The sequence below is a fragment of the Harpia harpyja genome, chromosome 11, assembly GCF_026419915.1.
Source record: "Harpia harpyja isolate bHarHar1 chromosome 11, bHarHar1 primary haplotype, whole genome shotgun sequence".
In the NCBI taxonomy this organism is placed as follows: domain Eukaryota; kingdom Metazoa; phylum Chordata; class Aves; order Accipitriformes; family Accipitridae; genus Harpia; species Harpia harpyja.
The window spans coordinates 29066632-29090239 of record NC_068950.1 but is presented as its reverse complement, the minus strand read 5'-3'; the positions used below and the strand labels follow the sequence as shown (position 1 = coordinate 29090239).

Below are 23608 nucleotides of genomic sequence, written 5' to 3'. Positions count from 1 at the left end.
TTAAAAGATTTGCATAAGACCTTCAGCAGCAGTTTACTCTCTTGATTATTAACAACTCTTACAACATCACCAAGAAGACACAGTATTTTTAAAAAAGGCAGAGGGGATGACCTGCAAAATTATTGGAAAATCTCCTTAACATCTGTCCCACAAAAACAATGGGAAAGCTGATACAGAATTTAATCAAGAATGGATCAAAGGATGAAAATATAATCAGGGTCAATCACTACCACATTTATTCCATTGTTATTATTTTTAATGCAATTATGAATTTAACAATGTAGCTGTATCAGGAGATATTTGTGAACTGATTACTGTGTGATAGCTCAGTTCAAAATATAGTACTATGTTGGATTAACCAAGCACCTCGTTAACAAATTAGGAGCTACCTAGCTGGGAGATCTCAAAAAGTAGCTGGTAGGGAATCATCATCTAATAGACATTTCGCAAAGGATTGCAAATCATGATAGGCGTGATGCTGTTAAATACTTTATCAAGGAATTGGAATAAAATATAAAGTAACTTCTGGACAAGTTTCTTTGAGTATGAAGTGAGAAATGATGAGGAGGGATAGGACAGCCTCAGAGAGTAATGTGGCTTGCTTGACAAACTGTTCCCACTCAAGAAAAACACATTTTATTCCAAATGGGATGGTTATTCATCTAAAGGCAAACAATGCCATTTAAAAGCGGAGATTTTACATACCAAATACTGTATACAGAATTTATCAGCATTTTACTATCTCACTGATCTAATCTTGCTTTTTCTATTGTTTCAAGTTCATATTACATAATTATTGCATTGTTCAGATTTTTTTTCCAGGAAATTCCAGTTGTGCTTTTGCAATTATTTCTCTCTTCTAAAATGAATAACAAAGCATAGATCACCTGAAGAGGCATAAGGAAATGAAATTGTTTTTTTCAGCTCACAATAAAACATCAAGTATTTTCTCCTAAAATTAACACATAACTAAATGCAGCCAACAAATCCGATATAACTGTACTTGCATAGAACATCAGTGTTTTGTTGCAAACTGTTATACCTCTTTTTGACATAAAGGCAGTTTTAGGAGCAAAGATCAGGTGCAAATCCCTCAAGGATGAGGCACAACACTCAGCGAGTGAAAGCTTTGGCTTTATGGAAAGTGTAGCGTTACCACGGTGGGAGCCCCAAGGCACTGATGCTAATCAAAATGGGGACCCAATGCAGCGGAGCCCTGCTTGGGAGTGAAGCTCAAGGGAAAGCACCGCAGGGGTGGATAATAAATCTCGCGCTGATTAACATATCATACATATGCAATGTCCTGTTTGGCTCATTAGCGAACTCGCTGATGTAATGCAGGTCCTGTTGTCCGAATGCCAAGATCTGTAGCTGGCTCTCATGCTGGCGGCCACGCAATGAGCGGGAAGCGAATGACCCCAGGTTACTATGACAAAGAGATAAGACGCGCTTGGGCACTCTACATACTTGGACAGGAAGAAGCAAACTATCCCAGGTTGCTGTAACAAGAAGATAAGATGTGCTTGGGACTCTACATACTCGGACAGGGGAGGCAAACTATCCTGGGTTACCATAATGAAGTCTTCTCCCACCCTACAGGCGGTCATATAAATAAGACTGCTAAGCTATCATTTTCTAACCAAGAACCTCGCAGACAGGAACAAGTAATGGAGGTGTTTAAGAGTTTGATATTTTTGCTGTCTTTTCAGCTCCTGCATGTGGCAAAAAGTTCTATGGTACAGCTAAATAAGAATGGCTATGAGGATTTGGTTGTTGCAGTTAATCCCCAGGTGCCAGAAGATGCCAACATCATCCTGAACATGATGGTAAGAACATTTGTGTTTACATGTATTGTTTCTCAGCAGTTGTGACTTGACTTTTCTGCTTGGAAAGTAGCACAAATCAGGTCTAGCTCCCATTCTTGCCAATAGTTTTTTTTCTTGTTGTTTTGAATTAATTATGGATTAATCCCATGGTTACTAAACTAGTAACTTCTAATTTGTCTTGCCATCTGTTGTCACTACTAAGAGCACTAATTCCCTCAGACAATGCTGTAATATCTCTGTTGGGAGGCAGACTGAAATTCCTTTAAGTAGCTTTCCAAATTATGTTTACCTGAAAGAATATGCTATGAATGCTTGTTTAATAGCCATCGATTATACTACTGTTTGTCATTAGCTAGTACGTCTCATAATGTTCCTTTAAAAATTGTAAATGAAAAAAAGAAATTAGGTTTAGTGGCATTTCTGGCCTTAACTTTTATTCCAATCCAAGTAGATGCCTCAATGGATAAATCGCCCTAGAATAGGATGCTGGCCAGGTCTCAAAGTAAAGAAATTGTTTTCTACAAAGTCAAATCATTTTAGAGAAAACCTGCTGAATGGGACACTTCTGACAAATGCCCAGGTTCTGCAGTATGTCTAGTGCCTACTAGACCCTGATGTAGGGTTATCTCAGTCCCATGTAATCTCTAAGATCAAGTACAAAGGATACCATGACATTTTTAACATTTCCAGATTTCTTTCATCTTGTGAGAAGAGGCTTACGTGAAGTAAAAGTGGATCTGATAGTTTACTTTTTACCATCAGTCACTGACTGTCCCCTTTTTTAACAATAACTAGAGTTTAGATCACACCATTTTCATTAAGGACAAAGCACTGCATGTTTTTTAGGGTAGAAGTATATGAGTGATGGTTACTGTTACTGTGAGATACCTACCACGTATTAAATTCACATTATAGCTGACCTTATGAGAACTTGCTCTTACACCATTCCTTCAGTTCCCTTGAACCAGTTAAAACTGCTCTGTTCTATCTGCAGAGCAGGCAAGGGGTCGCACAGGAACAGTTGAAGTGGCATGTCCCATTACTGCTGAGCTTCTCATGGGTCAGCACTCACTATCACTCTCAGTCCTGGCAAACTGAACCTCTTCAAGAAATCTCCTTTAGCTGAATTTTATGTACATGTAACGTGGACATTTGATTCCAAAGCCTCTGTCACAGCTTGTTTCTTAGCTTATGAAAAGCCTATGGGACAGATTTTAGTCCCCTCCTTCCTGTTTGTTGTTTTTCCACTAAACACTTAGTTGTTATTGGAGAGAAAAATAAACAAAGGGAATGCTTTTTCTGATGCCTCTACTCCAAGAGAGGTGGTAAAAGAGCAAGAGGAAAAGAAAGTAACGGCAGCGTATAGTAGCTATAATACAAATAAGGAGAGATGTGAAACAGCAAATTTGACAGAAAAATTATGACATTAATCAGATAAATGAAAAGCAGGTGCAATGTTGAAACTTGCCCACACTTGCTGTCAGGCCAGTATTAATTTAAGGGTAAAATCCTTGTATTTAGTAGTTTTCATCTCAAAGGAAGGCTAGAGTGTGAATTTTACCACAATCTCTGATTAAAAGCAGGATTATAGAATGGGTGAGAGATTCCAAGAATTACAGCTTAGTCCCTGGCTTCTTTGTTTATTCTTTTCTTAGCAAAGATTGTAATACTTTCTAGTTTTGTGTTATGTACTTAGTTCTACTTTATTGTACTGCTGTGTCTTGATAAGGCTAAATTATTAATTGCACATACAGTCAAATTTTTAATATTAACATTGATATTAATATTTTATTCTTTCATTCCCTAGAACATGATTAAAAATGCTTCTAATTACTTGTTTGAAATGACAAAACATCGATTTTTCTTCAAGTCTGTAAAAATCATAATTCCTAAAACGTGGAAGAAAAACACGAACTATTCAAGATTAAAAACAGAATCATATGATACGGTATGATTTAGAGAACTCTTTATGATTAGAACAACAAGGAAAAGCTAGACTGATAAGGCTACATTATGAATCACAGCAAAATCTAGGACTAATCCTGGAAGTTCTTACTCAAAAATGTTGAGAGTGTTCATAGGATAAAAAAAATTGCAGGACTGAATTTATTCAAGAAGAATCACCTAACTTTTCTCTATGCTCATGTCATGTATAACTTTGGTCTTACTTTTTCAGGCAGATGTCATCATAGCAGACCCTTATATGACACATGTAGATGATTGTCGTGGTTTCAGCCCAGCCGGTAACAAAGGACCACGCAGCCGCTCGCTCACTCCTCCCGCCCCCCTCCGGTGGGATAGGGAGGAGACGGAGGAGAGAAAAGAAAAAAAACCTGGAACCTCGAGGGTTGAGACAAGGGCAGTTTACTGGGACAACACAAAAAAAGGTTACAACAACGGTACTAATGAAAGAATATACAAAAAGAGTGATGCACAGTGCAACTGCTCACCACCCGGAACCCGACGCTCCGCCACCGAAAATCGGGAGACCTCCCCCCGGCCCGCTCCCCATTTATATACTGAGCATGATGTCACATGGTATGGGATAGCTCCTTGGCTAGTTCAGGTCGGCTGCCGCGGCTATGCCCCCCCACCTCCCAGGTTCCTGTAAAAATTAACTCTATCGCAGCTGAACCCAGGACAATGATCCTTATACCTTACATTATAGAGACAGTACATCCATTTCACACCTAACTTCCTGTTAAATGACAATTTGACTAATGTTTATGGAGAAAAAGGTAATACTACTATTTAATTTAATTGTCTGTTTTATTGTTCGTACAAAATGGCCAAGATTTTTTAAAGTGATTAATGAATTTAGGTACTTTGCTTGCTAAAATGAAAAAAACTTCGAGAGACTTATTTTTCAGAAATAGCAACTACCTGTGAAATTTCTGAAGTTAAATATTCAAACACTACATCCAGAAGGTGTTCATCCCTTTGAAAACCTTAAATGGTTATTTCTCTGCACTTAACTACTGCCATTAGCAGTAGCTTTCATTTTATGACCACTTAATGAAATAAACTATCCAGTGTTTGTGTACTACACGGTGTCAAAATATGTAAGGTTTGCTGCTCTATGGGACAGAAACCTCACAAATTTCCTTAGGAGATTTTTGCCAACTTGGAAGAAAGCCTCTAGAACAGTTGCTGCATTTCTGAGAGTCAAATATGAATAAAAATTCTGGTCCTGGTTGCTAAACTGATGCCTTCCTAGTTTTACCTCAAGGAAAAATTACTAACCCAATTGCTTAAATATTTCACAATCTTCCTGTATTACCTCAGATAAGAATTATTTTAAATTGTTAAAATGTCTAAGTAAAACACTGAGTAGCTTTTAAACAGTTGTATTTAGAATGTGTGTGTGCTATTCTTTTTCAACAGGTCGAGTTTTTGTCCACGAATGGGCTCACTTTCGGTGGGGGGTGTTTGATGAATATAGTAGTGACATGCCTTTTTATGTGTCTAGAAATTCTGAAGAAGCAAGTGTTGAAGCAACAAGGTACTATTTCTTTCATATTTCTCCTTTTACATTACACAGGTTTAAACATTTCAATAACGTTTTCAATATTCTCCTTGTCTGTGCTGAGTTTGTAGAGTGTCCATGACCTGTTCATATGATTAAAAGATGCTTAGTCAGCAACCCCTGTTGCCTGCTCTGCAGCCCAGAAAACCACAGCTGTCTGGTGCTGTTTTGTAAGAGGTTCAGGAGATCAGGCTGGATAATCTTGTGCTCTGTGTGCAACTGCAGACTTCAGCCACCATTTGTTTCGTACTTATTTATTTAACAAAATTTTATTAAAGAGCAGTATCAACAACACTGAAATTGCCTACTGAAACCACTGTGGTTTTAAACACTTTCTACAAACAGGGATAATAACTGAATGGATGCAGAGAATTAGTTCAGGCTCGCCTTTTTTCCTAGCTCAGGCATACCAACACACTTTTTTGTATTGCAACTACTAGCAGGATGTCTTGTCTGCATAGCCTACAATTATCACAAGGAAGATCACAAAAGACCGCAAGTATTTTATGATTTTAACTATTTCTAGATTAGACTGAGGACCATGCCAGGCACTGAAACAGCCTACCTATGTACTTGTGCAGTGTCTAGTACAGTGCTGTGTCAGCAGCAATTTGGCTTTGGGCAGCCAAAATTCAAATAAATAACCAGTTACAGACTATATATGGGTTCTTTACCAGCCCTGCCTATCTTCTCTTTCCTTAGCTGTCCAGCTGGTGTGACTGGTATACCTGTTTTTCAAGACTGCAGCGGAGACAATTGTGAGCCAAGAATCTGTAGATATGATGGTCAGCTATATGAAAAAGTGTGGGATGCTTGGAAAGTAATGGGCACATAGTGAACAATACAGACTCGATAGAATTGATCAATTTGTGAGCCAAGGATGTTTTGTAGGCAGCAGGCTTCAAGGACGCTTTGCTTGTGGACACATATTTAGCTAGCGGTAGTAAGAGCATTCCAGACGCCTTTAGAAGGCCTTAAACAGAATAAACAAGAAGACAAAAAAAGAAAGATACCAATTAGAAGAACACAGGTGTGCATTCCACAATAAAGGGAACTTGGCACAAAGAACCTCAATTCCGCAGCTTATCTTGACCAATTAGACTGAGACAAGTTTAGCATGTTTTAGTTAATACAACCAATTATGCCTTATGTTTATGCGCATGTACAGTGTTGATATAACCAATCATTAGGTGTAACTAGGCGCGTGGACAGCTCATGCTAACCAATCTCTAATTTGCTTATGCGTGAACAGTAACTAGAATGAACATATAAACCGAGCTACCTTGGCAATAAAGTGGCATCTGCTTGATCATATTGATTGTGTGCAGTGTCCGTGACTTCCGCGTCAACAAAAAAGGATGTATATTTATTCCGGATATACAACAAAATATGTCATTTTCTGTTATGTATTTGCAATTACCTTCTGTAAGTATTACTATACCTTTCTGGACTGAGAGTTTAGTAACATTTGGGGTCTAGTCAGTTATTTCTGCTGGGGAGAATGATCAGTCAGGTGTTTCTTTAATTAATTTCTATTTAAAAGAATATGGATGATGCTATCAGTTCTATCAAAATCTGTTCAAAAGAGAAGACAAAGGAGCTACTACAAATGATTTGACAGCTGTTTCCTGTCAATAAGGGTGAGATGTACTGCAGTGTCAGCATCCTTCTTGCTCCATGTTTGGAGAATCAGGTCAATAGGCATGAAAATGAAGCATTCTTGCCAGATGCCTTGTCCATAAGACAACTGTGGTTTTTGATCACTCCTTATGTACACTGGCACCTAAACTGCGTTACCTGGTTAGCTCTATTACACTCCATTGCAGAACAATCTGGTCTGTCTATATATCCTTAACACAGAAGCAGCAGCCCACCTCTCTTGAAAGCAGCCAGGACAACCAGGCAGGCCTCCTTACGCCAGCTCTGTACTGTTCCAGTGTCTGGGAGAGGGTGCTGGGACAGGGGTTAGCAGGACAGTCAGTCTCCTTGCAGGCTAGATCTCTGTCGTACAGGATCACAATTCCTCCAGTTATTGACCTTATTTCTTTGGGCAAGCTTTTACCAAGAACTTTGTGGGTGTACTGGGCCTGGCTAGGATACAGTTAATATTCTTCATAACAGATCGCATGGTGCTGTGGTTTAGATTTTTGACCAAAACATTACCAATAACACACTAATGTTCTAGGAGAACACCTCCATTTGTCCTGTCCCCCACCACATATTTTCTGAGATATTTTCTTATGCTCATACTGTTCGGTTCAGAATTCTTATCAGCTTCAATCTGACCTTTTAGGTGGTTGAATTTTGTGACAAAAACACTCACAATAGTGAGGCTCCAAATATGCAGAATAAGATATGCAACCACAAAAGCACATGGGAAGTAATTATGGAATCTGATGACTTTCGCAACTCGGCTGTTATAAATGCTTCTGCACCCCCCTCTGAGACTACCTTCACACTACTGCAGACCCAAACCAGAGCAGTCGCCTTAGTACTTGATGTTTCTGGGAGCATGTCAATGGTAAGAATATGCATTTTATAAGCAATTTTTGGCAAAAATTTTAAGAAACAGAAAAAGTTACAAAATAAAAAAAAAATCAGTCAATTCTGTAATTAACTTGATTATTTTAGAAAAAAAAAGGACTACTCTTATTCTCCTTGGTAATTTTATTTAGGAATTCCTACAAGATACTACTTAAAATACTGACAGTTGTAGACCAAACTTGGTCTTTTTTTTCTTGTAAAATCTCAATTTTATATCCTTTCCTTCCTTTGTTCCAAACCTAGAATGACAATGCCTTTGTATTTCTTCCAAGCAGAAAATGTATCATAGATGGAGTTTCACATTTTATTTTTGTTATGAATGATTCTAAAATTTAAAGTAAATATGTAGGTCACAATACGTCAATAAATTAGATGTTCTTTCCTCATTACAATATTGCTCTTTGGAATCAAGAATGTGAGCTGGCATAATGTTATGTCTGTCATTTTAACAAGGCTGAGGTTATTTTTCCTTTTTTTTTTCCATAAAACTTTGCATAGGTTTATTCTTTCACAGCTCCTTGTGGCATGAGATACTAAGCTTGTTTATGGATGGAAGCACTGAATATGTGCTTATTTGCATAAACATCCTAATACTTTTATAAAGCTGTAAGCAATCTGATCATCAGTAGAAAGATGACAAAATTATCTGGGTAGGTAAGGCAGCTATCTCATGATTTATTAATAGACTTCAAACATCTTTGCATACTCTAACAGCTGTTAAAAAATCAGCCTATATATTCTTTTGACGACATACTGCATTTTCTTATCCGTAACTTACCTCTTCCACAGTTCAGTAGTGAGCCGATGGCCATTGCTCTCTTATTGAAAATACCGCAAGTTCAGTGTTTCATTTCCCACAGGAATTCAAGGCTAAAAACAAGACTATTCATCTAAAGAAAGTAATTCAGAAGGCTCAAACATGTTGAGAAATACTCTTAAATATTTGACAGTCATACCTTAAACCAAAATATACATGAAGAAGCATAAAGCAGTATATGCTCCAACTCTGTAGTTATGTCATACATACAATAATTGGGGGATTCTCCCATAGGGCTCCATCAACAGATCTATTTCCAGATATGCCGTTCTAGTCCAGAGCTGTTCTTGAGACTGATCTTCAGCAAAGATCTGCAACTGTAATAAATTATATTATTTTTGTAATACAGATGTCTCCCAATCATACATTTTATTAAATCAGTTAGTAAATAATAATGTAATAACAAAAAACAAAATTAAGATAATTATGAAATAAATATTGCAAGAATAGCTAGCTCCAGAGATAAATGTTTTCAAATATAACTTTTTTTTTCAGTAATCCCTTCGAATATTTGCATTTAAAATAGCCATACTTTTACTTTAATATTATATATATTCTCAAAATATTTAGTCTCTAGACTAACCTACTCCTCAGGCTTCATAGGTGTTGTCCTTTTGCATTGCCATCACACTATCAAAAAAAAAAGTGACAAAAATCTTGATTAGGAGTAAAGTCATAACATCAGAAGATGGACTTTGCCTAGCGACATCTTTCCTGGAAGCTGCAGTTTGCTGCACTTTCACAATACCAGAACGTGGTTTACATCTCCTCTCTTCTAGAACTGAGCATACATACGAGTTACCTTATAGCAGATAGTTTTTAATTCTTAATTACAATCTGATCAACATAAAAAATTCCTACATTTTGTTCATAGTCATAGCTTTTCAGAAGAGATTGCATTCTAAGGATGTTGATTTTTTTCACGTACAGCATGACCGCCTCAGACATCTCGGTAGTGCTGCAGAGGTATTTCTGCTCCATATTATTGAAATTGGTTCCTGGGTTGGAATTGTCACATTTGACACTGACGCATCTGAAAAAGCTCCTTTGCAACAAATAACCAACGACGCAGCACGCCAAAAACTTTTCAATGTTTGCCTACAATTGCTAGTGGACAAACTAATATCTGTGCAGGCATACGTAAAGGATTTAAGGTAAAGTACAATGTGGAAATATCTCCTGGAATGTATGGAAAATGAGGAAGAAGCGAGAAACATACCTGAACGTGGATTTCTACACAATGGTAGAGTTAAGAAAGATAACATGATTCTTGAATCTATCAGGAGAAAATTTGGTATAGAAACTATTACCATTATATGGCATTAGAAAGAGTATTACCAGAAAACGGGCCAGATGTGATGTCCATGCTTCAAAAAGGATATTGAAAAATAAGATCAAATTCCAAAATGAACTACAAGAATGATCTAAATTTTAGAACAATTCCCACAGTTCACTAGTCATGAATCAAGCCCCTAAAATTGTGAAACCACATACAAATCATGAGATTGGGAAACAGTGATGGATATATATTATTATTTATTTGTCTGTTTTACTTCCTTGGGCTGACAGTCTGAAGTCCCAGAAGATGTTACCTAATTCAGATGCAAAACTGAAAATCAGGAGCAACGTGTAGGAAAAAGGAAGAAAGAGAAAGACAGAAATTGTACAGAGAAGGATGAGACTACTGAGATAGCTGACAGTCCAGGGCAGAGAGGAGGCTCAGGACAGGGGGACATCAGGAGGAAGACTGGCAACCAGACGCAGATAGAGGCCTCCCCCTTGGTTGCCCCCTATGCCTTTCTGCCCCACCTTCAGTTACCTCAGAGTCCACCCTTAGACGGAAGTCTGTCCTTCTCTACTCCTGAAATTTTGATGGAGAATAAAGAGTAGTTCCAGACAGTGGACATAAGTTTTTAATATGATGCCCTTAAACATCCAGTCCCTGAACCAGCAAAGCATGTACAGGCAGAATGCTTCTGACATCTTCAATTTGGGACAGGTTCCTTCCCTAGGAAAACATATATTAAATATTCATTGTTTATAACTGAACACTTACTAAATCTAAGCAATTAGATCTTGCAATATCAACTGCAATAATTAATACTGTAATAGTGTTACATAAAAATTTAAGCACTTATTAAAGAATAAATGTGTCTTATATTTGAAGTTAACAGCTCTAAATGCATACATTGACTGTGCTCTGGGATAAACTAGTATTTAAAAATTATTCTGCTGCTTATATCATGAATTCTTTTCTTGATGCAGTTAATTGCAGAAAAAATGACTACTACATGTGGTTCAGAAATTGTGTTACTGACAGATGGAGAGGACCCATGTATAGCAACTTGCCTTGATTTGGTGAAACAAAGTGCAGCAACAATTCACACCATTGCACTGGGGCCATTGGCATCCAAAGAATTAGAAAGATTTTCAAAACTAACAGGTAAATATTCTAAATGCACTCTTTGTCTGGCATGCATGTTCAAGTATGAAAATGTAAAAGCATGGCAATTAATAGGTCTGAAAAAAAGAAATTTAAGAAATGTAAAACAAATTTAATTTTAAAGAAATTTGGTTTTCATGACAGGCTTTTTTAATGCAAACAAGCAGAACTCTTTAGATCCATAGATAGGCTTTAAGAGCTGTCTTGATTTAAAAAATGCAATAACATGACAATACCCTATTACTAAAGGAGATTTAATTATGATATTGTTATATAACATAAAAAGAAATGTCTAGAATTTTATTTCTGGCATTACATGCAATGCCTAGAACTTTCTATATGCTTTTACTTATAAGCATTTTTTATTACATAAAGAATAATAATTTTCTCCAACTGTTGAGGCTGAAGTGCACTGGCTAGGAAATTGTAAACATGGTGACTACCCTTGTCATTAGCAAGTATAGCTGTCAGCTGAGCTGGAGCTACATAATCAGTTTGAAAACAATCATTTAAGAACTATCCATAGCGGTGTTGCTTCATGCTAAGGCACCTGCAAATGCCATGGAAGAACAAAAACTTCTTGTGTAGATCTAGAAAGCAAGCTGACTCCAAATAAAAATGGTGAATAAATATTCTAATAAAAGGTGCACATGCTGTGCATTTTCAGACTACAATCCACTTGTTTTAGCAATTTAAATAACTTGGAATGCCCTTATACACTCTACAACATCATCAGATCAACATGACTATGGGAGAGTCCAGAGTTCAATTCTATTCTGGCCTGTATTTTAAGACAGAATTTGTTGTTTAAGCTCCACTTGCGGAGTATTTATTAAGAATGATTTGTGAGCCAGAAAGAACCCAGATAGTCCTTTAGCATATAGTCATCAACCAGCAGGCCTTCCTGCTTAGAAACAAAAATCAATTTTCCAAAGATACTGAATAGATCTCTGAGCTAACACCTCCTCCAGCTCATACGACTCCATGTGTTCTCTCATGAGACAGACCCATACACCTGATGTAACCTGCACACCTTATGTCAGTCTGTGTGCGAGGGATGGGGGTGAGAGGTGTTGGGTGGTAGGGAAGGGCTGTGCGCAGCCTCTGCACACCCCGACTAGGCTCCACAGGGCTCAGTGCTGCACGGCAGTCTCTCCCCAACTCTGGGATTCCAGTGACCTGTACACAGTGATGGCTCAGTTTATGTCCGGCATGCATGATCCTAGTTTGAGAGAGACTTGCAACAAATGTGTGAAGTGCAGATGCTTCAGTAGAGCAGTGTGAAGCCATATTCACAATGAATTCATTAATAGATCTGCACCGAGTATGAGAACCTCCAATGGACTAGAGCTGCTTGAACTCGGTATGCATGAAGAGAGATCTAAACTTCACACTTGGAAATAAAGATGATCTGGATTTTAAGAGTCAAAAACCATGGAATGCCACTGTGTCTTTTCTACAGAGGTATTTTCAGAGCAGAATTTCACTGAAGGGATAATGTGACTCCAAAAGTACTAGGAGAAGTCTAAAAATGCTGTACTTGATGATATGCTGCAGGGAGTGATTTTTTTGCAAACTTTGCTAATGAGAGATTAAATGAGTTCATCACACAAACCAGAATTTACTATGACACATGCTTTAACAGAGTAAGAAAAAGATACATTTCTTTTTTGATTTTGTAACAAATTGACTGCCTCAGTAGAACATTCAGTACCAGAAGTCACATAAAATTTAGCAATTTTAGAGTAAAAAAATAGTATTTCTAATTCTTTTGCTCTTGTCTTACAGGAGGTTTAAATCTTTATGCTGTAGATGGAGCTGTCCCCAGTAAATTAATTGAGACATTCAGTGCAATTACATCAAGAAGCGGAGATATTTGTGAACAATCTATTCAGGTCTGAATTTCAGCACTTCTTTTTCCTCCTATGCTTTTAGTTGATCAGTAGTTGAATGAAATTAGACATTAATGATCATAATTGTCAGTGGCTCAATGTAGAAGTAGGAGCAAGCACATTTTTTAGTGATCTCCTACATTTCACTGCAATGAAATAAGTATATAATTTACATAATGTATATAATTCTTGATTTCACAAACTCAAGAAAATTATTTCTCATAATTGTCAAAGTCCAAGAGACTTTGAGAGAAAAAAGCAAGCAGAAGTCCCCCAGGATATTTAGTTCACTCTTACATGAAATATTATCTTTTAGAGCATTTTAACAGTCTAACTCAAGTAACAAAGATACAATTTAAAATACAGCTTCTCTCCTAAGCCATATGTACCATTTTAATGTATAAACTTTTAGACTTTTCATCTAGGCCAATTGTTAATTAGAATTTAGCAACTCATTCCTCACTGTTAATCATAGAATCATCTAGGTTGGAAAAGACCTTTAAGATCGAGTCCAACCATCAAACATGCCCACTAAACCATGTCCTGAGGTGCCTTGTCTATGCACTTTTTGAATACCTCCAGGGATGGTGACTCAATCACTTCCCTGGGCAGCCTGTTCCAATGTCTGACAATCCTCTCAGTAAAAAAATTTTTCCTAATATCCAACCTAAACCTCCCCTGCCGCAACTTGAGGCCGTTTCCTCTCATCCTATCTCCAGCCACCTGACAGAAGAGGCCAGCACCCACCTCACTACAACCCCCTTTCAGGTAGTTGTAGAGAGCGATAAGGTCTCCCTCAGCCTCCTCTTCTCTAGACTAAACAGCCCCAGCTCCTTCAGCCGCTCCTCACAGGACTTGTGCTCCAGGCCCCTCACCAACTTGGTTGCCCTCCTCTGAACACGCTCCAGCACCTCAATGTCTTTCCTGTAGTGAGGGGCCCAAAACTGAACACCGTACTTGAGGTGCGGCCTCACCAGTGCCGAATACAGGGGAACAATCACCTCCCTGCTCCTGCTGGCCACACTGTTTCTGATACAGGCCAGGATGCCATGGCCTTCTTGGCCACCTGGGCACACTGCTGGCTCATATTCAGCCGGCTGTCAACCAGCACCCCCAGGTCTTTCTCTGCCGGGCAGCTTTCCAGCCACTCTTCCCCAAGCCTGCAGCGTTGCATGGGGTTGTTGTGACTGAAGTGCAGGACCCAGCACTTGGCCTTGTTGAACCTCATACAATTGGCCTCGGCCCATCGATCCAGCCTGTCCAGATCCCTCTGTAGAGCCTTCCTACCCTTGAGCAGATCAACCCTCCATCCCAACTTGGTGTCATCTGCAAACTTGCTGAGGGTGCACTCGATCCCCTCATCCAAATCATCGATAAAGATATTAAACAGAACGGGGCCCAACACCGAGCCCTGGGGAACACCACTTGTGACCCGCCGCCAACTGGATTTTACCCCATTCACCACAACTCTCTGGGCTCGTCCATCCAGCCAGTTTTTCACCCAGCGAAGAGTACACTTACCCAAGCCATGAGCCGCCAGCTTCTCAAGGAGTATGCCATGAGAGACAGTGTCAAAGGCCTTACTGAAGTTAAGGAAGATAACATCCACAGCCTTTCCCTCGTCCACTAGGCGGGTCACCTGGTCATAGAAGGAGATCAGGTTGGTCAAGCAGGACCTGCCTTTCATGAACCCATGCTGGCTGGGCCTGATCCCCTTGTTGCCCTGCATGTGCTGTGTGAGTGCACTCAAGATGAATCGTTCCATAATCTTCCCCGGTACCAAGGTCAAGCTGACAGGCCTGTAGTTCCCTGGATCCTCCCTCCAACTCTTCTTGTAAATGGGCATCACATTGGCAAGCCTCTAGTCCTCTGGGACCTCCCCCGTTGACCAGGATTGCTGATAAATGATATGAATGATAATATTTTAACACAGATCCAGTCCTATGTTTTATCCAAAATATACCACTCGCAAAAATAGCTAGATTATAAGCATCAGTCAATGTAGATTTGAAAAGCAGGTCTAGGATTTTTTGAGTCGTTATATTGCCTTTAATTGACTCTTCTGTCCCACCTATGCAGGCTATTTTCTAACTGCAGACTTTATTGTTCATAATATAGGAGTGAGAAAATTACACAAAATTATTTTAATTTGAATAAAGGAAATATTGTTTACGTCTCTATTCTATATATTCTCCTCTGTTCTGTTGTTATTTCTGTCTCTCTCATTACTCATAAGCCTTACAGTCATACATGAGACATTTTCTTTCTCTCCTCCAGGATTTTGAGACATACAAACTGCAGTGGAAATACAGCTTACTGGCACAATGGGTTAGATAGGTAGATAAATAGTTTAGATACAGAAATGAAGGACTTCCACTTACTGTAACTTATTCTGTTTGCCATAATTTCACACTTACTTAAAATCAACATTACTATGCAAGCAGCCATTTCATAAAGTGAATCTGGTGTTCTATTAGTTTTCTTCATTCAACAGTTATGCCAAATGGCTCTTAATTTTCCTGTAGCTAGAGACAGCAGAACTAGAAAGCCTGCCATCTTCTCTATATAACTCTGAGTTATAAATAAGTAAGAAGAGATCCTTTTTTCATGCTAGTTTCCAAAAGGCATAAATGCTTTTCAATTCTCTCCTCCAAGACTAATCCATTTTAAGTCAGCATTGAATGGATACAATATTGTGCAATGGATGAGGAATCACTCTGAAAATACATTAAATGCTTCTTTACTAAATAGCAGTAAGACAAATTTTATTTCTCTAACAACAGCTTGAAAGCAAAGACCTAGTTGTTCAGCATTCTGGATGGATGAATACTACTGTGCCTGTGGACAAAACTGTGGGAAATGACACTTTCTTCCATATTGCATGGAGTCTATCTCGGCCATTTTTTTTCCTGAGGGACCCCAAAGGAAAAGAATATGGAAGTTCAGACTTTACAACCAGTAATTCAAACCCAAACACAGCCAGACTCAGTATAAGTGGCACTGCAGAGGTAAAGACTGAACATTTTCTTTTATTTTCTGAATTAACATTTCCTATAGACTAGCATACAGCTTTTCTTTAGTTAAGTTTTCGTTATATAAGGGAGTCAATGGCCCTGTTAGAACATGAAGCTTTTTCACTAGTTTTTTATATTTTTGTATTTTATTTGCAGGTGGGTGATTGGCAGTTTTGTATTAAAAATGTTCATACAGCAACTCAAACTATATCAGTAACAGCTACCTCTCAACCAGCATATTCTGATGTTCCTCCTGTGAGAATTGCAGCTCACATGAACAGGGCAAATAAAGCATTTAATCCAGTTGTTGTTTATGCAGAGGTTAGCCAAGGGTTTTTGCCTGTTCTTGGTGCAACTGTGATAGCCACCATAGAGAAGGATGGTGCTGGAGCAGTAACACTTGAACTTCTTGATAATGGCACAGGTAAGATTCCATATACATAGTAAAAACCTTTGCATTTATGCATTTTGGAATCCAAGTCTGCATGCTCCCCTCAGATTTATCACTAAGGACTGAGTCATGGCTATGCCCTAAATCAAGAAAAAAATAAAAAGGGAGACAGAGAACCCTACTGCTTTAGGACGGAAGTAAGCTACAAAGCTTTTTCTTGGTGAGGAAAACAAAGACGTGGGCCTTTACCTGAAAAATTGTTCTGCTTTCTTTCCTGTGCTGTCATTGAGGGTGAAAGCAGAAGAACTGTCATGGTAGAGGGTACATTGCTCATATCTACTTTCTGAAAGTGTACTTCATGTAAGCATCTGCCCTCAACAGGGAAGTAAAAAGAAAACAAGCTGTTTTATTAGTCCATCTCATATTCAATGAAGCTGGACCACAGTCTTAACATTAGCTCGCCAAACGTTAGCTTTATCTCTTTTGTTTGCTAAATAAGTGCATTATTCTTCTTTTCAAGAATACTCTTTCTTAAAGCAACAGCCAGACATTCCTAGCATTCAACATCCATCGATCTCTTTTCATCTCTCCTCTTCCTTTCCTCTCACCGCTGCTGTAGACCTGTAGCTTTATAAGTTCAGTAGTAGCCAGCAGTGCCTCCTCATTCTGTACTTGCTTTCACATTGCTGTACTTAAAAATATAGTAAGATTTCAATGTGTTATCCTGTGTTTCTTAAGCATGTTCTCTTTTCTGAACCCATGAGGTTATTTTTACATTGCTGCCAGGCTTTAAAATAGTTAGCTTGGATGCCACCAACAGATCATCCACTGCAGCCAGTCAGGTACAACTGCACAAGTTCACTTAAAGAGAAGGAATCCTGTTTTGATGAATTCCTGGCCAAAGGTTAAATTATGACATTTTTCTAATTTAAAGGTGCTTTATGTAGTAGATGGTCAATAAGTATTAACTTGGTGGTTCCATATAGTAACAAGAGATTTACCTAGTTAAAGGTGTTAATGGAAAGTGGTTCTTTTTAACACAATACATACGAAATGCAGGTTGTCATAGCAGGACCACTCCTATTTTTAAAGATGTCCACATTACAAAAACACTGTCAGGTTTTCTGCATAGTAATGTTCACGTTTTATGTTTATGTATGAATAGCAAAAATAACCGTGTTTACCAGCAGGTATCTTATTTGAGATATTAATTCTCAATATTTCTACACTAAGGCGCTGACACGATGAAGGATGATGGAATCTACTCAAGATACTTTACTTCTTTACAAGGCACTGGAAGATACAGACTAAAAGTGAATGCCCATGGGAGAAATACAACCACCAGACTTAGCCTCAAGCAAAATCGAGCCTTGTATATACCAGGCTACAGAGTAAATGGTAAAGAGCGTTTATGAAACAGATAATTCTTTGCATGGTATGTATGTAGGGGGATGTAAAGGTTTAGCAAATGGGATCATTTAGATTCACAAAAATTGCATTTGATCATAAAATGTGTTCCATCTGTAATTTTCACTACAAAAAGCCCAAACAAAACAAACCAGCTCTAACTACTGTTTCCTATGTATGGGAATAGCATAACATCTTGTCTTTAATCTAAAAATTATTTTCTCTTACAGCCATGAGAAGGATAAATATTGCTCAGAATCTGTATTTCAGCATCTCACAACAGGAATTTCAAATCTATAATTCTTCTTGAGACTTTAAAATGGGGATTTATGGTAAATAAATTCAGCCTGAAACATTAGTATACGAACTAATGCTGCTAGAAAACTTAGCTTTTGAGATTCTTGATTTTTTAGTACTTTTTCATCTTAATGCTGAAAAATATATTAGTTGTTGCAATTTAATATTCTCCCACTTATACATTGTGAAATTTAGAAAACCCAGCATAAAAATTGTCTAAAATACTCACAAAGTATGGCCTATATAACCGAAACTCTCTTAGGGCTTGCAATATGGGTGAAGAGATGGATAGAACTACCTTAATGCAGCCATGGCTCACCAACATCTGCAACCTGCTTTACTGGTTGCATAATTTCCAATTTTTACACATTTCAGACTTGGTCTGCTTTTTGGGCTTTTTTGCTGAGAATTCTGAGATCACCTTATTTTCTGTTTTTACTTCTCTAACTTTCCACTAAATTTGAATAAGCTAAAGAAAAATTACAGGATGAGAAGAGATAATAGATAAAAAAATTAAAAGAAAATGCAATTCTGAGTTCTGTCATGATGAAAAGTTGAAAAATGTTTTAAACAGGTAAAATTTATATGAATGCACCAAGACCTAAATTTGCTGATAAAGAAATCCAAGTCAAGCTGGGAAGTTTCAGCAGAATTTCAACAAGTTCTCTTGTAGTTAATACAGCAGGAGATTCTGCTCCTATTTATCCACCCTGTGAAGTTACAGACCTTCATGCTCGTTGTCGTGGTTTAACCCCAGCCAGCAACTAAACACCACGCAGCCGCTCACTCACTCCCCCCCCACCCAGTGGGATGGGGGAGAAAATTGGGAAAAGAAGCAAAACCCGTGGGTTGAGATAAGAACGGTTTAATAGAACAGAAAAGAAGAAACTAATAATGATAATGATAACACTAATAAAATGACAACAGCAATAATGAAAGGATTGGAATGTACAAATGATACGCAGTGCAATTGCTCACCACCCGCCGACCGACACCCAGCCAGTCCCCCGAGCGGCGAATCCCTGCCCCCCACTTCCCCGTTTCTGTACTGGATGGGACGTCACATGGTATGGAATACCCCGTTGGCCAGTTTGGGTCAGGTGCCCTGGCTGTGTCCTGTGCCAACTCCTTGTGCCCCTCCAGCTTTCTCACTGGCTGGGCATGAGAAGCTGAAAAATCCTTGACATTAGTCTAAACACTACTGAGCAACAACTGAAAACATCAGTGTTATCAACATTCTTCGCTCTGAACTCAAAACATAGCACTGTACCAGCTACTAGGAAGACAGTTAACTCTATCCCAGCTGAAACCAGGACACTCGTATAGAAAACAAAACAATAGTCTTGTCTTGGACAGCTCCAGGAGGTGACTTTGACAATGGAAAAGGTGAGTCAGACACTACATTTTTGTGAGATGAAGTTGCTATTTTTATCTGAAAGTACATACCCTGAGGACCACCACTCAGGAATGAGGGCTACATCTTTCCTACCTGAAAACGTAACCAAACAGAAGGTTACCGTGTTGCATGATACCTGGTTTAGTTCTTAATTTTTCATGTTAAAAAAAACCCAAACCAAGTAAACCAAGGAATATTATAAACAAATCAAATAAATAAAATTGTAGTACAACCACTAGAGACTTTAGCAACAAGTCTTAGTCCATGTCTGTGCATAATTAAAAAAAATAAAAGAAAATCAGCCAACATGGACAATACAAAGCTTTAGTCTATTTACAAAAATGTAAGTGGACTACAGAGATGCAGTAACACTCTATCCAAAATACTCACTTTAAAGTTGTTGTACAGGAAAAATGAAACCTAATTCCAGATGAAGTGTACAAGCATTTCCTTGCATAAACCAGAGATTGTATGTTAAAAAATACAATCTACAGTTACACAGACTACAGTTTCAGATTAAAATCTTATATTTATCTAAAATTTTTAACAACCAGCCACACAAGGAAAAAAACTCAAAAAAATTCTCAACTTCTTTTATTGCTATTTAGCAACTATATGTCTAAAAACTTTTACAGCTAAAGTGGTCAGTTATTGCATTATAGTTTAAGATAGCAGGCCCTGCACTGGTTTGGAGCTGGGCATATCATGCACATCTCTCTACTATCTAAAGAGGAAAAGATACTCATAAGAAGTTGGGGGGAAGAGGGGAAAGTCTTGAAAAGCTACAGACTTGAAAGAGAAACAGCAGAACCCCCCAAAATTAATCAAACACATTTATAGCAATGTAAGTACCAGTTCTTTGATTACAAATGGGAGAATCATTTTGTGTCTTTCACAGTTTTTGCTATCAAAACCTCATGTTGAGAGAGAGAAAACAGCTCAGATGCAAGGCCCGCCCCTGCTATCTACACATATATTTTAACTGCCATTTCACCTTATGTTTGTATTGGGACAGCACAGTTTCTCATTCAGCTACATTTTGTACAGGTCTGCACAAAGCTAAGAGTGTTGGTGAAACAGTATTTTTAAGGCAGATTCAATTTCAACTTTTATTGAAAAGAAGGAGTTCCCAGACTGAGCAACAATAGACCTTTGACGCTGTAAAGTAAGGTTTAAAAGCAAACTTGCCAACCCTCCATGCTGAGCAATAGTCAGTAGTAAAACAGGAATCATCAGCACTTTTTTTTACAAAATGGCTCTAGAAGTCCTATACTGTCACCACAAGCAGTGATATTAAAACATCTGTTTTAATTTGTTGTTAACATGTGTTCTTTTTTCCCTAGCTGGTCACTACATAATAAAAAGTAGTAAAAATCTTCTGGACCTAAGAAATCATTTTGATCATGCTACTTCTCTGAATTCCTCTAATCTCATACCTAAGGAGGCTGGTAGAGAAGAATAATTTAAAATAAAACCAGAAAATTTCATAATAGCAAATAACACCATAATCTACTTTGCTATGCGTGCTGTTGATGATACCAACTTGATTTCAGAGGTGTCTAATATAGCACAAGCCACATGGTTCATTCCTCCAAAAGCACCTGTGCCTTTAGATGATGACGGCAACAATGATGGTGCTAACAGTACAGTAATAGTGGCAATAGTAGGTCTGTGTGTAGTAGTTGTCTGTACTATTGTAAGTTCAACTCTGTGTGTTTTGCAAAAACAAAAGAGAAGACTGGATATTGAAAAAATGCAAAAGCATGTGTAAAATTAAAAAAATAGAAGGAATTTACTGTAATTTTTGCTATACAAGTTTCAAAGTAGGGAAAGAGGTATTTGTATATTCAAAAATAAGTGCACTGATTTTAAACAGATTTGTCTTTTTTCATAGGTTTATAGGTATAGATTTTCAAAAGTGTGTCTTATATTCAAGTACATGTACACTGATTAAATGTTAAACATGAAAGCACATACTCAGAAATATAGTAAAGTATAATATGTGTACCGTCATTTGTTTCTATGTGATAAAAATACTTAACTCTTCTGTTGCAAGATTTTTCCAATGTAGTGTGGTTTTTTTCTTAAATAAAGGCAGCAAAGGAATATGATACTTTCCTTATTTTTATTCTCCACATAACAATCAAGTAAGGCAAGGTGGGAAAGAAATCAGAAAAAACTTCAAGTAGTGCAATGACTTCCTATGTATCTTCCGCAGGTTTTCAGTTAGGCTTAGTGTGCCGAGAACAAAAATATGTACCTCCAGGCTGTTTATTTTTTAAAAATTTTTTAAAAATATGTTCCTTCAGGCTGATTATATTTCAAAAAATATTTAAGTATGCATATCTATACGTGTGTAGAAGAGTTGAGTATATAAATACTTTCAGAATGAGAGTTGCAGAGTATATGCAAATGAGCACATGGAAAATGTTTCTAGGTGAAGACTAAACAAAGCTATAAATTTGGAGCTAGAATAAACCTTTATATAATAAGAGGTAATTTAAAAGCTGCTAATGAAGAAGAACTGTGAGGGATACAGGGAGAAGGGTGATCTGTGTGACTCTTAGGTTGCTGACTAGCAATTTAACAACTGGCTCAAACCAGAATGCTTCAGTGGCCATACATGGCCAAGTACTTTTTACCTCTGCCTTCCAAAAACTGGGAGAAATGTACAATAATAATGAAAAAATGTTAAATTCAACAGTCAAATTTTCATTCACAGTCTAGCATTACCCAGTAAATATACCATGTCTAGCAAATATGAGTATTTTTATTAACAAGCTTGATACTATTAATGAAATTTCTGATAGTGGGAATTACACTTAAGAACCAATATACAGTTTTTATAATTAATATAATATAATATGCACCCTCACCAAGTTTGCTGATAACACTAAACTGGGTGGCAAGGTGGGTATGTCAGAAGGCAGAGGCCTCTCACAGAGAGACCTGGACAGGCTGGAAGAGTGGGCTAGCAAGCACAGTATGACATTTAACAAAGAGAAGTGCAAAGTCCTGCACCTGGGATGACATAACCTAAGAGCCCAGTACAGGCTGGGGTCTGTGCCTGGGGAGCTGCCTTGCTGAAAGGGACCTGGGGGTCCTGCGGAGTCCTTGCTGAACATGAATCAGCAGTGCGCCACTGCAGCAACAAAGCCAAATCAGATCCTGGGCTGTATCTGCATTACTAGCAGAGATAGACATGTGATCACCCTGCTCTACTCAGCACTTGTCAAGCTGCACCTAGAGTACTGTCTCCAGTTCTGGTCACAACAATTAAAAAAAAATGCAGACAGACTGGAGAGGGTCCAAAACGAGGGTCATGAAGATGATCAGAGGACTGGAGAACCTGCCCTGTAAGGAAAGACTGAAGGAGTTAGGTCTCTTCTACTTGAAGAAGAGAAGGCTCAGGGGGGATCTCATCACAGTATTCCAATACTTAAAGGGTGGCTACAGAGAGGATGGAGGCTCTCTCTTCACAAGGAAGCCACATGAAGAAGACAATGGGTACAAGTTGCACTAGGAAAGGTTTCATCTTGATACAAGAAAGAAATTTTTTACAGTGAGATCAATCAATCACTGGAACAACCTCCCCAGGGACATGGTAGAGTCCCCATCACCTGAGGTATTCAAGATGGAACTGGACAGGGTGTGCTAGGTAATCTCATCTAGGCTCCCTTTTCCATGAAAGGTTGGACCAGATGATCTTTTGAGGTCCCTTCCAGCCTGGGCTGTTCTATGATTCTGTGGTTTTCCTGCATACACCAAAAAATCTATGCAAATATTGAATAATCATCTGAAGTTTTCTTCTCCGTCTTTATATCTGCAACATGAAATTTTGCCCTTTGTTCTACCTTAACTTTTACATTTTAACAGCACCAACTTTTTAATATTTTAATGGAATTTCTCTACCTTTCCTTTCCTATTTCTAGACTTTCTACAAGTTCTGCTTTTTCTTTATCTAGGTTTCCCATTTTATGTGGGTTTCTGTACTTCTAATGAACCATCTCTTAATGAATCTTACTATTAGATGTGTTTTCGGATCTAAAATTCCA

The 23608-nt window shown here is 38.0% G+C and overlaps 2 protein-coding genes across 2 annotated transcripts in view; one reads left to right on the top strand and one right to left on the bottom strand.

Annotated features, from left to right (window-relative positions):
- Positions 1-23608, bottom strand: part of ODF2L (outer dense fiber of sperm tails 2 like) — a 77238-nt gene that overhangs the window by 43081 nt on the left and 10549 nt on the right. The window contains exons 4-5 of the mRNA XM_052802669.1: positions 9297-9343; positions 8924-9024 (exon numbers count right to left, since the gene is read on the bottom strand). The gene's annotated coding sequence lies outside the window, so the exon portion shown is untranslated. The remainder of the gene's footprint in view (positions 1-8923; positions 9025-9296; positions 9344-23608) is intronic.
- LOC128148630 (calcium-activated chloride channel regulator 1-like) lies at positions 1490-21659 on the top strand. Its single transcript, XM_052802676.1, is given in 19 exon segments — positions 1490-1826; positions 3634-3774; positions 4003-4038; positions 4466-4493; positions 4496-4564; positions 5211-5328; positions 6055-6149; positions 6704-6777; positions 7646-7873; positions 9644-9797; positions 9800-9867; positions 10979-11156; positions 12945-13051; positions 15832-16056; positions 16219-16486; positions 17687-17851; positions 18732-18899; positions 19484-19543; positions 20897-21659. Coding segments are annotated over 19 exon segments (2919 nt in total). The 5' UTR covers positions 1490-1517; the 3' UTR covers positions 21325-21659.